Source organism: Pelophylax lessonae (genome assembly GCF_965119305.1).
Source record: "Pelophylax lessonae genome assembly, chromosome: 4".
Classification (NCBI taxonomy): Eukaryota; Metazoa; Chordata; class Amphibia; order Anura; family Ranidae; genus Pelophylax; species Pelophylax lessonae.
The window spans coordinates 499562906-499579485 of record NC_138771.1 but is presented as its reverse complement, the minus strand read 5'-3'; the positions used below and the strand labels follow the sequence as shown (position 1 = coordinate 499579485).

The window sequence follows — 16580 nt, the reverse complement described above, 5'->3', positions numbered from 1 at the left end:
CTACCCTGGGCGGAGTTTGCCAGGAACTCTGCCATCAACTTGTCCTCCGGAATGTCTCCATTCATAGCCAATTATGGGTTCCAACCCGCTGTGTTGCCCGAGTCATTCTCGCCACAGGACATCCTGGCTGTGCAGCATCATCTTCATGCCCTCCATTTCTCTTGGGTGCAGATTCAACAGTCTTTACGGGTCTCTGCACAGCGTCAGATGCTCCAGGCAGGTCGGGGAGAGGGTGTGGTTGTCGACCCATAATCTCAACCTCAGGGTGTCCACTCCAAAACTGGCACCCCATTTTGTTGGGCCTATTTGCATCCTCCATAAGGTGATTCCAGTGGCCTATGCCCTTGGTCTTCCCCCTGGCATGCGTATCTCCAATGTCTTTCACGTGTCACTTTTGAAGCCACTGGGTTGCAATTGCTATACTTCTTCACTTCCCCGCCCTAGTCCCATTCCTGTGGGCAATCATGAGGAGGATGGGGTTAGCAGCATAATGGATTCTCGTCTGTTCTGAGGTCAGGTTCAATACCTGGTGCACTGGAAGGGTTATGGTCCTGAGGAGCACTCCTGGGTTCCCCCTGCTGATGTTCATGCTCCAGCCCTTCTCCGCGCTTTCCATGCTCGCTTTCCGCAGAAACAGTTTTTTGCTCTGCGGAGGAGGGGCTATTGAGGGGAGGGTACTGTCAAGATCTTACCTTGCCCTCCTGTTGGCAGCCATCTTGGACATGTGCAGACTGCTGCCTCTTAAAAAACTCTGATTGCATCATCACTTGCCTGCTGTCTGGGTGTTGCACAGTGATGATGCTTCACACTTGACTATATCTATCACCTGATGGGTTGCAGTCATTGCCACCCGCTTCTGGAATCGACCCCAGCTTGGATGACTACCCATTACTGGACTTGACCCAGGGTTGTTCCTGCTCTCACTTCCTCACTCTGCTGAGCGTATATTGTTGTTTGCTCCAATAAACTGCTTTATTTTACCTGCATCCCTGTGTGGTCTGGTTTCCTGGCACCCTGACAGATGCTTCCTGTAGGCTGCAATTTTTTTGTTAGGTTGACTCTACATAAACATCCTTCAGCATGGCAGCTAAAGTTCTAGGTCCCCAGCACATCAGTCAGCACCTGAGCATACCTAGTCCCTCCCACTGCTTTCTGGATTGACAGCACTGCTTCTGTTGCTGAAACTCTCCCAATGTGAGCTGCAGTGTCTGGGAGGGGAGCATGGAAGACACACATCAAGAGGGAAGTGGCTCATTCAAAGAAGGTAAAATAAATATTATTTACATAGTAACTTAATTTTGAACTTGCTTAGACTGCTATACAAGAGCTTTTAGTTGTCATTAAATGTGTATCTAAGGACAAAACTTTTTTTTCATTTTGCATAGAGGGGGGAATGAATCTTTTTGTTGCCATCTGTGTTCCATGCTAGAGATTTCCTTCCACTTCCTGTTATGTAGACAAAAGTCAACAGAGAGGTCGAATCCCCCTAGCGGTTACAAAAAGGTGATAGGATTCTCATAATTCTCCACTGTAACCAAAATTCAAAATGTAAAAAAAATGACTTTAGATATAGTTAAGAGAGAAAGCTAGCAAAAATATGAAAGCCACATCAGAATTACTACAAAGTAAACAATATAATACTATCTCAGCAAAGGTACATTATGCTTTCCCTTTAAAAATGATCCTCCTCTATCCAAGCAGTGGGATGAAAGGAGCATTGTGTGTCCATAAATGTTTTCACCCTGGTCTTTAATTCTGGATGTTTTTTGCATGTTTGCACAGTCTCCAAATGTGTTTTTTTTAATCCCTTGCTGGATTTTATAGCCTCATAATTTCCCACCCACGGTGCTGGAACTTTATAAATTGTGCCCCTCCCGGCGTGACGTCCTATAGACATTGTGCATCTCAGTGTTAGCACTCAAAACGCATCTTATTAATCTGGAACAAACAGCAGAGTAACACCCCACCTCTCTCTGTTTCCTATTGTGCCCTATTAACCTACTCGCTCTCAGAGAGGCACAGCCAGCAAAGCCTTCTGGAGTGCCGCCATCGAGCTCCTCCAGCCAAGAGGCAGTTAAAGTGGCTCCGCTTCCAGTCTCGAAAAGAACAACCTTGAAAGCAGCGGAAACTTTGTAACAAAACAGCCTGAGAGCCGATCCGGAGTCCCATTCTTCCACCTAACGAAGTGTGACGCGAGCGCGGACTCCCCGTGGACACTGAAAGGGTCAAACCAACTTTTCCAGAAGAAGCCCTTCATCTATCCCCTATATATTTGCTTCCATCGTTGCCAGGCCCAACAGAGCAATGGGTTAATTAATTATGTATCATGCTGCCCACTGATGGGTGATTAATAGATCCTATAAATAACTTTTGTGCCTGGGGCAGACGACCCTCGACCCTCGCCATGATCTGAATGGATGACAAATGCTGGGAAATCTCCCACTGTCACCAGTACAAATGTGACTTGGCTGCCATTGTCTTTTGGAGGTATCAATCCCTCTAACCCTTCCCTGGGACAAAAAAAAAAAAAGATGCAAGAATGGTGAGAGTAATGCAATGTTTATAAGTGAGCTAAAAAATGTCACAAATGTCTGAAAAATGGTCCAAGAGTTAAGGCTTTTACACTTTTAAGTACTTTCCCGCATTAATTACTTCTCAGGCAAGCATATCCTAATTCCTACTATGTAAAGGAATGAGGCTGCTTGCAACTTAGCATTGAAACTGTGGTGTGCTTTTAAATAACTTCATAGTGATAGGCATCTTTTAAGAATGCATCATTGCTGCACCAGATCTGCCTACCCATCAACAGTATTCAAGTCTTTAAAGTGACCCTGAGCTTTGCCTCTGTTTTCTCTCCACATATACTTAAAGTGGTTGTTAACCCACTGTGGCATCTTTATATAATCTCCTGTGTCTTGGTATGCTATGTGCTCCTGTCTCTGTGTTTTATTTAAAAAAAATGCTGTCTATACCTGATTTCAGAGTGTCGGTCGGCGCTCACGTGACCGGCGCTTTTCTCCCCTCTCGATCTGACAGCTGCAGCGGGTACGAGAGAAGGAGAGCAGGAGAGAGCCTGCTGATCACGTGAGTGCCGAGCGGCACTCTGAAATCAGGTATAGACAGCATTTTTTTAATTAAAACACAGAGACAAGAGCATATAGCATAACAAGACACAGAGGATTATATGAAAGAATAAATGACATTTCAGCATCAGGAGGGGAAGGGAGGCACACAGGCAGACAGGGGGGGGGGGGGGGGGAAGGAGGACAGAGGCGGGACAGGAGAGCTGCGGATGATGGAGGCACGTAAACTGACCATGGTGTCAGGGCTCAGCAGCTATGATAAACCGTGGTCAGTTTACAGGGGGAGGGCAGAACAAGGCAGGATCAGGTGACAGAAGGAGCCACATTATACAGCACAAGCACTGTGCTATATACGTAACATGCTTTAAAAGGAACAGGAGCCATTTTTTTTTCTTAGAGTAAAAAACGCTTTAAAGCTGAACTCCAGGCACAAAAACATTCATTTAAATATATTACTCAACAGCTAAAAAGCATTTAAAGCAACTTTGTTTGCACCAATTGTCTTTGCAAGCCCAGTTATTAAAAGAAGTATGGATCCCCCCCCCAAAAAAATGCTGCACCTCTCCCCTGCTACCTCTACACTGAGAACTGAGCAAACACTGCTGATCGCTAAGTTCTCCCCTCTGAGTGGAGAGCAACGATTGTCAGTCACTGGCTCTCTGCTCTGCCTCTCCAGTGGTCACTGGAGCACTGGGATGTGCAGGGGACAGAAATTATGGGCTCAGTCTCAGAAAGTGAGCGAGCTGGTGGTCCAGGCTGCCGGGTGGATCCTTACTGTAAAGTTGGGATTGATCCAGCGCCTGGAACGGCTAAAAATGGGTCACAGGAGTGAAGAAAGAAGTGCACTCCTGTGATTTATAGGAGAAGTAGGGATAAAAAAGCTTTTGCCATACTTCTCCTTTAAAGTGGTAGTAAACTCTGTTTAATTATTTTTACTTACAGGTAAGCTAATAATAAAGCTTACTTGTAGATAAAATGAATATCTTCTAAACATGCACCGTTTAGGAGATATTCTAGCGAGCAGCCTACCCATGCTGTTACTTCAGAGCTGCATGCTCGGGAGTGACGCCATCGCGGCTCCACCAGTCAGAAGACCGGAGTCCCCAAACCCGGAAGGATGACCAGGCGAAGATGGAAGCCTCTGCAGCGGTGACAGCGGAGGGCTTCGTTTTAAGGTAAGTCTTTAACAACGTGCTAGTACGAGATGCATTCTAGCACATTATGATATTGCCTTGCTTTTTTTTTTTTTCTTTACTACCGCTTTAACTTGTAAAAGTAGCAGTGACATCATCACTGTGCTGTACATAGTCTGTGCAGAGAGCAGAGCTGTGGGGGGGCCCAGTAGACCCCACCCACTATAGGCTGTCTGCAGAAAACTACAGGAGGGGGCGGAGACAAGACCCGTCACCCTGCACACGGCGAGAGAGCAACACTGACTGGTCTTTATTACAGGAAACCCCTGCACAGAGGCCAAGTTTGACACTGGATTGCTGCACCCATCTGGACACACAAAGAAATACAAAAAAAAAGAAAAAGCACACCTAGATTCAAGCAAGAATAAACGCTTCTTGGATTTCAGCTTAAACTTCCCTGAAAAGAAGCCCTGTGTGAGGTCCAATTAGATCCGGTCTATATGTCTATATTGTATATGATATGTGACAGTGCTCGGCAATCGGTCACTCAAACACACTGCATTTTTGCAAGAAGGGTAATGAGTCACATACTCCAGAAGTGCAGGTTTTTCTTTTTGCTCTGGGCAAGTGAACATAATGGCATTTGGGTGAAGAGGCTCTCAGTACAATTGTACAGCATGAATTGGGTTTGGGGACAGATATTGTCCTGGATTAAGCCAAATATACACTGGTAGGTTACCCAATTTACATTAAGTGCCCCCAAGGTGTGTGTAACATTGGACTGTAAGTTCAACTGGCCACAGAGACTGATGTGAATGGCTCTGTGCCATTTGTTGATGCTATTAAAACTTTTTACCTTTATTGTAGTCTGTGTCCCCACTGGGGAAATTCCCTTTCACTTCCTGCCCAAGTGTTTATTTGTTAGAGAGAAACTCCAGTTTAAACCATGGCTTTAATTTGGAATGACAAGGTCAAACCATTATAACCTATCAGTAAATAGACATTCTAGGTCCTGATACCTTAAACAATGTAGTGTCTATTACTATAGTTCACTGTTCATCAGCCCAAATTATACATAGCAAAATGTGGATGTTGAGGGGGCTTCTAGTGCATCATGGGAATTTTATTTACGGTTTCACATGCTATGACTTTTAAAAAAAAGAAGAGTAGTTTTATAGAGGTCCTCAGTTTTAAATTCCTACACAAGCCTCTCTCTGTTAGAAGCTTGAACACCATTGTTTTCTATTTCAAGTAGAGATTTGTGTAGTTACATTGGGGTTATGTTATGTGGATAATTTTAATGCAAATGATGCTCTGCAGTGTTCTTCTTTAAGTCCATATAATAACTCTACAGTCTCTTGGTGGGTGGAGATGTTATGGCCTATGATGTGTACAAATTAACTTACCACCTCCGTTCTTATAGCAGAGATAAGGAAATCTCCAAACATTCCCGAGACCAATAATTTCACCGGCAACGGACAAAACAAACTCGATTTTATTGCTCCATTGCCCTCGTTCCTCCATCTTTCTCTCTGAACCAAGGCTCTCCGATTGGGTGCACAGGGCGTCTGACTTCTCGGCTCCATTCCAGGCTTCCACACAGTCCTTTCTACCCATCACCCTGTGGGTTAAACAAGAGGGGCGTTATTCTGGATCAGCTGCCCTGCTCCACCATGACGTCAGTGGGGACAGAAGCAATATGGATTGAATTGAATCATTCATCAGTGGCAGAGACTGCTTACTGCTACATAATAGATAATGGGAGAGGACATTATACAGTGTGACTGGGGCATATAAAGAATGCAACTTACACATACTGAGAGAAGATATATAGAACTTATCATATTTGTTAAAGTGTATCAAAAGCCAAAACTTATTGGAACTTTAGATACACTCCAAAATGTTATAGATGGCTTAGAATTATAGGTATAGAATGTGAGAAGTATAAATAAATAAAAAAAAAAAATATATATATACAGTATATGTATAACTGAACAAAATTATAAACGCAACACTTGTTTTTGCCCCCATTTTTTATGAGCTGAACTCAAAGATCTAAGACTTTTTCTATGTACACAAAAGGCTTATTTCTCTCAAATATTGTTCACAAATCTGGCTAAATTTGTGTAAGTGAGCACACTTTGCCGAGATAATCCATCCACCTCGCAGGTATGCATATCAAAATGCTGATTAGACAGCATGATTACTGCACAGGTGTGCCTTAGGTTGGCTACAATAAAGGCCACTCTAAAATGTGCAGTTTTATCACACAGCACAATGCCACAGATGTCTCAAGTTTTGGGGGAGCGTGAAATTGGCATGCTGACTGCAGGAATATCCACCAGAGCTGTTGCCCATTGTAACGCTCCGGCGTTTGTTTAGTGAACTGGATTTGCAGCTGCAGAATTTCCACTCAGTAGTCGTGCAGAGATGTGTTGAATCACCATATCCAACTCTCCAGACTCATCATTGTGGCCCAGCCTGCCTCAGCATGCAAATATACAGGCACTCAGATAAGATGTTCCTGGAGTGATAGGTTGTATACGATAGTATAGAGGCGATGTGCTGAAAGGACAGGCGTGAGTAGTGATAGCAATGATAGGCACTCAATAGTAATGTTCAGGAGTGTTAGCAGATGGTGATAGATAGTATGCAGATAGGTTAGCAATCATGTACAATTAACAGGTGGTAGGGGACAGCAGATGAAGTGTACAGGAATTGCTAACTCAGTGCAAGGATATAGATGGTAGTAAACTCAAGAGCTAGCAATCTATGTAACAGTGCAGATGATAGAAATAGTAATTCATAGATAGCAACAGTCTTTAGTATACAAGAGTAGATAGTGTAAGCTGATAGGAAGGAATCCCCTGCGGGGTACTTATCACTAGTTGGTTTTAGAGAGATGAGGGGTCCGGTAATGAGGAGAAGGATCGGTAGCGAGATACAGGATCCGTAGCGAGATACAGGAAATAGCTGGAGGCTTCGGCAGCGTCAGACAAGGCTGTGTAACAAGCGGTTTGTACGAACACCTTGTGAGTGAAAACCGGCGATTGAAATAACCGCTCAGAGCGGCGCCTAGTGATGACGTCACAAGATTTAAAGGGACAGGTAGCTATATGCGGAAGAATTGGACTGGAAGGGTACCGAAGGTACCAGAATCTTACAGTACCCCCCCTTAAGGCCGGCTCCGGAAGGCCTATAGCACTGGTCTCTCCGGGTATTTGGAGTGGAACCTTCATATAAGCCTGGGAGCATGAACGTCAGAAGTATCCAACCAGGTGTCGTCTTGGGGTCCATAGTTTTTCCATCTTATGAGATATTGGAGTTTCCCTCTGTGGATACGAGAATCCAAAATCTCCTTAATCTCAAATTCTTCTCCGCCCTCAACTTGTACTGGAGGTGGAGGCGAGATGGTAGGTCTTATTCCTTGGTTGGGAACATGTGGTTTCAGTAGCGACACGTGAAAGATGGGGTGTATTTTAAGATCTGCTGGTAAGGTGAGTTGAACTGCAGCTCTCCCAATGAGCTTCTCAATTGGGAAAGGTCCTAGAAACAAAGGCCCAAGCTTTTTACTGGGGATCTTTAACCTTAAGTTTTTTGTAGATAGCCAAACGAGATCCCCAATAGCATATTGAGGAGAAGGTCTTCTACGGAGGTCGTAGTACCTTTTTTGTTGGCTATGGGCATGTGAGATGGTGGTGTTAAGTAAACCCAGAGAGTCTTTTATTTGGGTAAGATAGTCAGAGGCTACTGGGTTACTTGATGGCAGGATGCGTGGTGGAAGAAGTGTGGGATGAAACCCATAGTTTAGGTAGAATGGACTTTGCTTAGTAGTACTGTGGGTTGCGTTATTGTAAGCAAATTCTGCCAGAGGGAGGAGGTCCACCCAATCATCCTGTAGGTATGAGGTGTAGCAACGCAAATATTGTTCAATGCACTGGTTGACTCTTTCAGTTTGTCCATTGGTCTGAGGGTGGTAGGGAGAAGTAAGTTTTCGCTCAATTCGTAGTATATGACATAGAGCTTGCCAAAACTTGGAGATGAACTGTGAACCTCGGTCAGATAAAAGAGTCTTTGGAATTCCATGTAGCTTGAACACATGTTTCACTAGTAATTCCGCTGTTTCCTTAGATGAAGGTAGTCTGCGAATAGAAATGAAATGTGCCATCTTTGTCAGATGGTCCACTGACACTAGAATGGTAGTAAATCCTTTGGAAGGTGGTAATTCTACTATAAAGTCTAAGGACACAACTTCCCATGGAACTTTGGGTATTGGTAGACTGCAAAGTAGACCAGATGGTTTTGTAGTGTCAATTTTGGACCTTGCACAGATGTCACATGAGGAAACAAATTTTTGTACAGACGTCTTCATATCAGGCCACCAAAATTGCCTGGTGAGCAAATTGAATGTCTAAGTCATACCCATATGTCCTGCCATAGGTACGTCATGTGATAATTCCAAGATCTTGGTACGCATACCAGGAGGTATGTAGAGTTTGTCGTTAAAGTAGAGGAAGCCTTCTGCATCAGCACTTAGTTGTGGTGGTGGTGAATCCAGTCCTATACTGTGCAGAATCTCTTCCTTCAAGGAACGAACAACACCAATAATACGGTCATGGGGAATTATAGGGAGTGAAGGGATTTCGGCGCAGTTATCTTCGGTTAGCCGTGATAGCGCATCCGCTTTTTTGTTTTTGTCTGCAGGCGTGTAGGTCACTAGGAAGTTGAATCTTAGGAAGAATAATGACCAACGTACCTGCCGGTGGGAAAGAGTCTTGTTGGTCTGAAGGTATTGGAGATTCTTATGATCTGTATATATGAGTATTGGCAATCGAGTACCTTCAAGTAAATGTCGCCAATTTTCTAGTGCCAATTTTATGGCAAGCAACTCTTTTTCACCCACTGGGTAATTCACCTCTGGGCTACTTAGTGATTTAGAGAAAAAAGCAACTGGGTGGAGTGGTGAAGTATTCGTTGGTCGTTGGGAAAGAACTGCTCCTACAGCCATATTTGACGCATCTACCTCCAGGATGTATTGAAGGGATGGGTCTGGATGGCGTAGTATGGAAGCAGAAGTGAAGCTTGATTTGAACAAGCGGAAAGCTTTATTTGCTTCTTCAGACCATTTGAATGGTTTCTTTACACTTGTAAGTTGTGTGAGTGGTCTCACAATAGAAGAGAAGTTCTTGATGAACTTCCTATAGAAGTTTGAAAATCCAAGGAATCGTTGTAATGCCTTACGAGTTGTTGGTACAGACCAATCCAGTATACATGATATCTTGCTCATATCCATCTTGATACCATTCTTAGATATGATGTATCCTAGGAATAGTACTTCTTCCTTATGAAATAGGCATTTTTTTAATTTTACATATAAGTTGTGTGCGAGTAATCTGGATAGCACAAGTCTTACATGTCTTACATGTTCGGACAAGGACTGAGAATAAATGAGTATATCATCCAGATATACCACAACACAAACATCAAGTAAGTCTCTGAAGATGTCATTTATGAATCGTTGAAATGCTGCGGGAGCATTACACAACCCAAAAGGCATCACTAGATATTCGAATAATCCGTATCTGGTTCTGAATGCCGTCTTCCACTCATCCCCATTACGGATTCAGATAAGGTTGTATGCCCCTTTTAGGTCCAATTTTGAAAAGTAGGTAGCTCCGCGCACTTGTTCAATGAGTTCGGGAATGAGAGGTAAAGGATAGCGATCCTTTATCGTTATGGTATTTAATTGCCTATAGTCAATAATAGGCCTGAGACTTAAATCCTTATTGCGGACAAAGAAAAGTCCTGCAGCTGTGGAAGAAGTAGAGGGTCTAATAAACCCTTTCGCTAAATTCTCATCCAAGTATTCCTTGAGATGAGAAAGTTCATCCTGAGAAAGAGGATAAACATGACCGAAAGGTAGTTTACTATTTGGGAGTAGATCAATAGAACAATCGTAGTCCCTATGGGGAGGCAATACTTGAGCATTTTTCTCAAGGAAGACTTCTGATAGATCCTGATAACATGGTGGTGGTGAAATTTCATCTGACACCATGGACAGGATTTTTTTATATGATTGAAGGTTACACGTGGTCTCGCAGTAGTGAGAGGGGAAGGTTAAAGTCCGTGTTTTCCAATCAATGATTGGTTGATGTATGTGTAACCAGGGAAGTCCCAAAATAAAAAATGGGGTGAAGGTAATACATCAAAAGTGGTGGTCTCAGCATGAGACTCGTTAGCAGTAGCAAGGAGTGCTTGTGTCTGATTGGTAATTGGACCAGAAGATAACGGAATACCGTTAATAAAACTAAGAGAGACAGGTTTAGATTTTGAAATAATAGGTATTTTATTTAAAGTAACAAAACTAGTGTCAATGTAGTTCCCACAAGATCCTGTGTCGATCATAGCCTTGGTGGTGATCCTATTATGGCCCCACTGTAAGGTCAAATGAATAAAAAGATAGGGATTAGAAAAAGAAGTCGTTAATCCCCCCAGCAAGACATGAGAACACTCATCCTCTTTTTTGCGGACAAGGGGACAGACGCTTATCAAATGATCCGAGGAGGCGCAGTACATGCAGAGATTTTCAGATCTTCTCCTGGCTTGTTCAGTAGACGATAATGGTGGGCGTATGGTTCCTACCCCATAGGAGTAGGGTCAACGGGCGAAACCCGAGAAGGATTGGATAATGGTACTTCCATTTTCTCAGCCTTTCTTTCTCGCAGTCGCCTGTCAATATTGATGCTGAGTTGTATTAAGGCATCCAAAGTGCCAGGTAAATCCGCTCGGACGAGCTCGTCTTTAACGGCTTCTGATAACCCGAGTCTGAACTGGGTTCGCAAAGATGCATTATTCCACCCTGAATCAAGGGTCCATCTTTTGAACTCTGCTACGAAGTCTTCAACAGGTCTCCTTCCTTGTTTTAAAGCCCTCAAATGTCTGTCAGCAGTACTCTGCCTATTTGGGTCTTCATATAGGCTAGCGAGTTCTGCTAAAAATAAAGGATAGGAGTTAAGAAGAGGGTCATTTTTCTCAAAGAGAGAGTCTGCCCAAGCCCGTGGATCACCCGACAAATATGAGATAGTGGTGCAGACTTTAATTTGGTCTGTAGTGTAAGTACGAGGTTTTAGATTAAAAAGCAATTGACATGCGTTTTTAAATTCACTAAATTTTTTTCGATCACCTGTAAACACTAGAGGAGGGATTATTTTGGGCTCACGAGGTTGAGCAGCAGTGAGCTGTGAAATACGGGCTATCTGCTGTCTCAAAGTCTGATTTTCATTTTTCACTTCGGTAAGGGAAAGGATTAGTGCATCTACCTTTTGTGTTAGTTGTAACACATGAGTGGCTAATTCTGCTGAATCCATTTTTTTTTCTCTGGTTCGTACAATCTGTAACGCTCCGGCGTTTGTTTAGTGAAATGGATTTGCAGCTGCAGAATTTCCACTCAGTAGTCGTGCAGAGATGTGTTGAATCACCATATCCAACTCTCCAGACTCATCATTGTGGCCCAGCCTGCCTCGGCATGCAAATATACAGGCACTCAGATAAGATGTTCCTGGAGTGATAGGTTGTATACGATAGTATAGAGGTGATGTGCTGAAAGGACAGGCGTGAGTAGTGAAAGCAATGATAGGCACTCAATAGTAATGTTCAGGAGTGTTAGCAGATGGTGATAGATAGTATGCAGATAGGTTAGCAATCATGTACAATTAACAGGTGGTAGGGGACAGCAGATGAAGTGTACAGGAATTGCTAACTCAGTGCAAGGATATAGATGGTAGTAAACTCAAGAGCTAGCAATCTATGTAACAGTGCAGATGATAGAAATAGTAATGCATAGATAGCAACAGTCTTTAGTATACAAGAGTAGATAGTGTAAGTTGATAGGAAGGAATCCCCTGCGGGGTACTTATCACTAGTTGGTTTTAGAGAGATGAGGGGTCCGGTAATGAGGAGAAGGATCGGTAGCGAGATACAGGATCCGTAGCGAGATACAGGAAATAGCTGGAGGCTTCGGCAGCGTCAGACAAGGCTGTGTAACAAGCGGTTTGCACGAACACCTTGTGAGTGAAAACCGGCGATTGAAATAGCCGCTCAGAGCGGCGCCTAGTGATGACGTCACGAGATTTAAAGGGACAGGTAGCTATATGCGGAAGAATTGGGCTGGAAGGGTACCGAAGGTACCAGAATCTTACACCCATAAATTGAATGTTCATTTCTCTAGCACAAGCCATCTCCAAAGGCCTTTCAGAGAATTTGGCACTGACAGGCTGACCCCCCACCCCTTCAACTTCTGTAGCAATGCTGGCAGCACTCATACATATATTTCCCAAAGACAACCTCTGGATATGACTCTGAGCACATGCACTCAACCCCTTTGGTCGACCATGGCGAGGCTTGTTCTGAGTGGAACCTGTCCTGTTTAACCACTGTATGGTTTTGGCCACCGTGCTGAAGCTCAGTTTCAGGGTATTGGCAATCTTCTTATAGCCTAGGCCATCTTTATGTAGAGCAACAATTCTTTTTTTCAGATCCTCAGAGAGTTCTTTGCCATAAGGTGCCATTTTGAACTTCCAGTGACCAGTATGAGAGAGCGATAACACCAGATTTAATACACTTGCTCCCCATTCACGCCTGACATCTTGTAACACTAACAAGTCACATGACACCAGGGAAGGAAATCAGCTAATTGTGACCCAATTTGGGCATTTTCACTTAGGGGTTTACTCTCTTTTGTTGCCAGCAGTTTAGACATGAATCGCTGTATGTTGAGGTATTTTGAGGGGACAGCAAGTTTACACTGTTATACAAGCTGTACATTCACTACTCTACATTGTAGAAAAGTGTAATTTCTTCAGTGTTGTCACATGAAAAGATACAATAAAATATTTACAAGAATGCGAGGGGTGTACTCATTCTTGTGAAATACTGTATATATATTTATAGACACAGAGTGCACTCTAAATGAGCAAACGTAGGAAATTAGCTTCCCATTACATCTATACTGTGCACAATATGTGACAAATATGTGGATAGCATTGTATCAAAAATCTATCCCTTTACTACCCTACTACAAACATGCCATTCAAAAACTAACATGAAAGATACCAAAAAAGTATGAAAAAGAGAATGAATAATCTACAGACTTTAATTCCTGTTAACATTCAAACATTATTAAAATCCCCTTTCTCGAGAATACATGCAAGTACATACAGTAATTCTCTTTTTCATTGTATAAAATTATCTCTAAGTCCAATAACTTTCTACTGTCTCAAAGCCTCCTGCTCAGCTCTTATAAATTGTATCTACTTGTTAATCTAAAAAATCTAATTATCTTTCAATTTTCCAGTCGATACTTGTGAAGGTATGAGACCACTTCTTAATGTGTTTCCCAGATATTAAATTTGTGTCTTCAGGAGAAAAGTGATAGATAATATTTTTTTTACTCAGGCTCATAATCCAACCATGATTCAGGAATAGGGAAAAAGGGCTGCAGGGAATATGAGGATCTTTAAAGGCCAACATGAGTGCCCAAGGAGTAGAAGGTCAATAATCATCCACAAAAAAGACAATCCTAACTAATTATTAAACTGCCAAAGTCAGTCAAAGAGCATCCATAATGTGAAAGTCATTACCGGCACTATGTGGGCATAGCACGCCTAGCCAATGGATATCTCATTTAAATGGATGCCGCACCACTTCCCCACAAAAGAGAAAGAGGGGGCAGTATCCAACACTAAGAAAGAAACACTGACTTTACTCTTTTGTTTTAGTTTTGCATGGAGTGGGAAGGTTTATAACCTCCGTTGAGTTCTTATCCCAGACTGCATAAGAGAGATTTCTCTCACCTACTATCCCAGTAATAACTGTTTCACCAGACAACTAGTGAGGAAAAAATGGAAAACTAAAGCTGGCTGTTTTGTTTTTTTCTTTAGACCAACTTATGTTTGGTAAGATCGGCCATACAAGATGACAATCATAGGTGTGCGCAGCCTATTGCATTAGGGTGTGCACCTCAAAGCTCAAACACATATGTGTGTGTCCATGTGTATATATACTAGCAGTGTCAGTAGGGCAGAGATTGATGTCAGTAGGGCAGTTGATGGTGTCAGTAGTTTTTATTCTATTATTTTTCTTTTTATTATTTTAAAATTTTTATTATTTTTATTCTTTTTTACAAATTTTTTAGGAGTCCCATTAGGGGGGTTTTGTTGAAATATCAGGGGTTTAAACAGGGGGAGCCTGCACCACACAGGGTGATTAGGGTGTGCCCAGACACACCTGGCACACCCTGTGCGCACGCCTAAGATGACAATAGTAAGCTAAAGCTGACCATAGATGGATCGAAATTTGGCTAGTTTAGCAGCAACTTGCTTAATTTTGATCCATCTATGGCCAGCTTTAGCTTTCCATTGTTGTCTTGTGTGGCGGCTCCTGTTTGACAGAAGTCAGTCTAACAAAAAAAACAAAAAGTAATGATCCATCTACAGTATGGCTGGCTTTACAGGAGTTCTGAACTTTCATTACAATACTGAAAAAAAGCATGTTTATTTCTGTCTGTGTCCCTCTTGGTGATTTTCCCTCACTTTCTGTCTGGATGAACCTTTGTCACTGGGACAGTAAAATAATTCCCTCTAAAATGCTAGGTGTTCTTTAAGGCTTTTTCTATAAAATGAGAGCAATGTTTCTAGGGCCATAACATTTGCTTAACAACTTCTGGACCGGAAGGTTTTACCTCCCTAATGACCAGGCCATTTTGTGCAATACGGCACTGTGTTACTTTAACTGGCAACTGCACGGTCGTGCAAAGCTGTACCAAATAAAATTGATGTCCTTTTTTCCCCACAAAAAGAGCTTTCTTTTGGTGGTAATTAATCACCTGTGAAATTTTATTTTTTGCGCTATAAACAAAAACAGGAGCGACAATTCTGGAAAAAAAACAATATTTTTACTTTCTGCTATAAAACATTCCCAATAAAAAAAATGTAAAAATCAGATATTTTCATCATTTTAGGCCAATATGTATTCTGCTACATATTTTTTGGTAAAAAAAATTCCAATAAGTGTATATTGATTTGCGCAAAGGTTATCGCGTCTACAAACTAGAAGAAGATTTATGTCATTTTCATTTTATTTTATTTTTTTTTTTTATTTTATTTTTTTTACTAGTAATCGCAGCGATCAGCGTTTTTTAGTGGGACTGCAACAGACAGATCGGACACCTAACTGACATTTTGGACACTTTTGGGGGACCAGTGACATTACTACAGTAATCAGTGCTAAAAATATGCACTGTTACTGTACTAATGACACTGGTAGGGAAGGGGTTAACACCAAGGGCAATCAAAGGGTTAAATGTGTCCCTAGGGGGGGCTTTCTAACTGTGTGGGGGATGGACTTGCTGAATGAACACAAAGACCTGTGTTCCTAAATAGGAGGAACACAGGATCCCTGTGTTCATCACTGACAGAACAGCGGTCTGCCATGTTTACATCAGCAGACCGCTGTTCTGTCTCCACGGGGATCGATCTCGGGGGCCCGGCAGACATCGCATTCGCCGGAACCACTGATTGGCTCCCCCTGTGGCCAAATGGCGCGTGCCCCTGGCGTCATGCACGCGCCCCTACTAGCTGTCCTGCGAAATGACGTACAGGTAAGTTGTTTCGCAGGACAGAGCCGACCTGCCACTGTATATGTGCAGCGACTGGTCGGCAAGTGGTTAAAGTATAACTAAAGGCAAAACTTTTTTTTTTTTTTTTAGTTTTGGATAGAGGGGAGAAGGATTAGAACACCTACCAGCTTTTATTGCTGTCTGTGACCCTGTTAGGAAGATTCCCCCTCTCTATTTGTCCTGTTTACCATTATCATTGAAAGCGGAAGTAAAATCCCAAATTTTGGGTTGTCCCCAGAAAAGTAATAAAGGGGAAATATTCCAATGGGGACACTAGTTCTGGTGGCTTGGGGGTCCCCAAGGAATTCCCTTAATTTGCAGAGATTTCCCCTCACTTCCTGTTTGGCTTTGGAACAGGTTAGTGAAGGAAAATCTCAGCAATGGAAAACAGATGAGGAAACAAAAACCTGACAGGGGTTATAATTCTTCCTTGTTCTATCCAACATGAAAAAAAAATGCTATAGTTCTACTTTAACTCTAAACTGACAACCTATATAGGTTTTCAAAGCATCAACTGTGAAGATTTTGGGAACCATAGTTTTTTGTGATTTCAGGGACCCAAGTAATTTTAAGGTCTTTATGCACACAGGGTGCTTGCTCTTCTCCTCTCAACGCAAGAACGCCTGGCAGGAGAAAAGCAGCCTAAAAGAAGGAAAATTGCTATCAAATACTTACCGTAATTTTTCTTTC

General features: G+C 42.5%; 1 protein-coding gene across 1 annotated transcript in view; it reads right to left on the bottom strand.

Annotated features, from left to right (window-relative positions):
- The window catches only part of LOC309554642 (uncharacterized protein), a 215408-nt gene that overhangs the window by 166311 nt on the left and 32517 nt on the right, over window positions 1-16580 (bottom strand). Inside the window, exon 2 of the mRNA XM_082256361.1 lies at window positions 5623-5837. Coding sequence (XP_082112487.1) covers window positions 5623-5833 — 211 coding nt within the window. The 5' untranslated portion in view covers window positions 5834-5837. The remainder of the gene's footprint in view (window positions 1-5622; window positions 5838-16580) is intronic.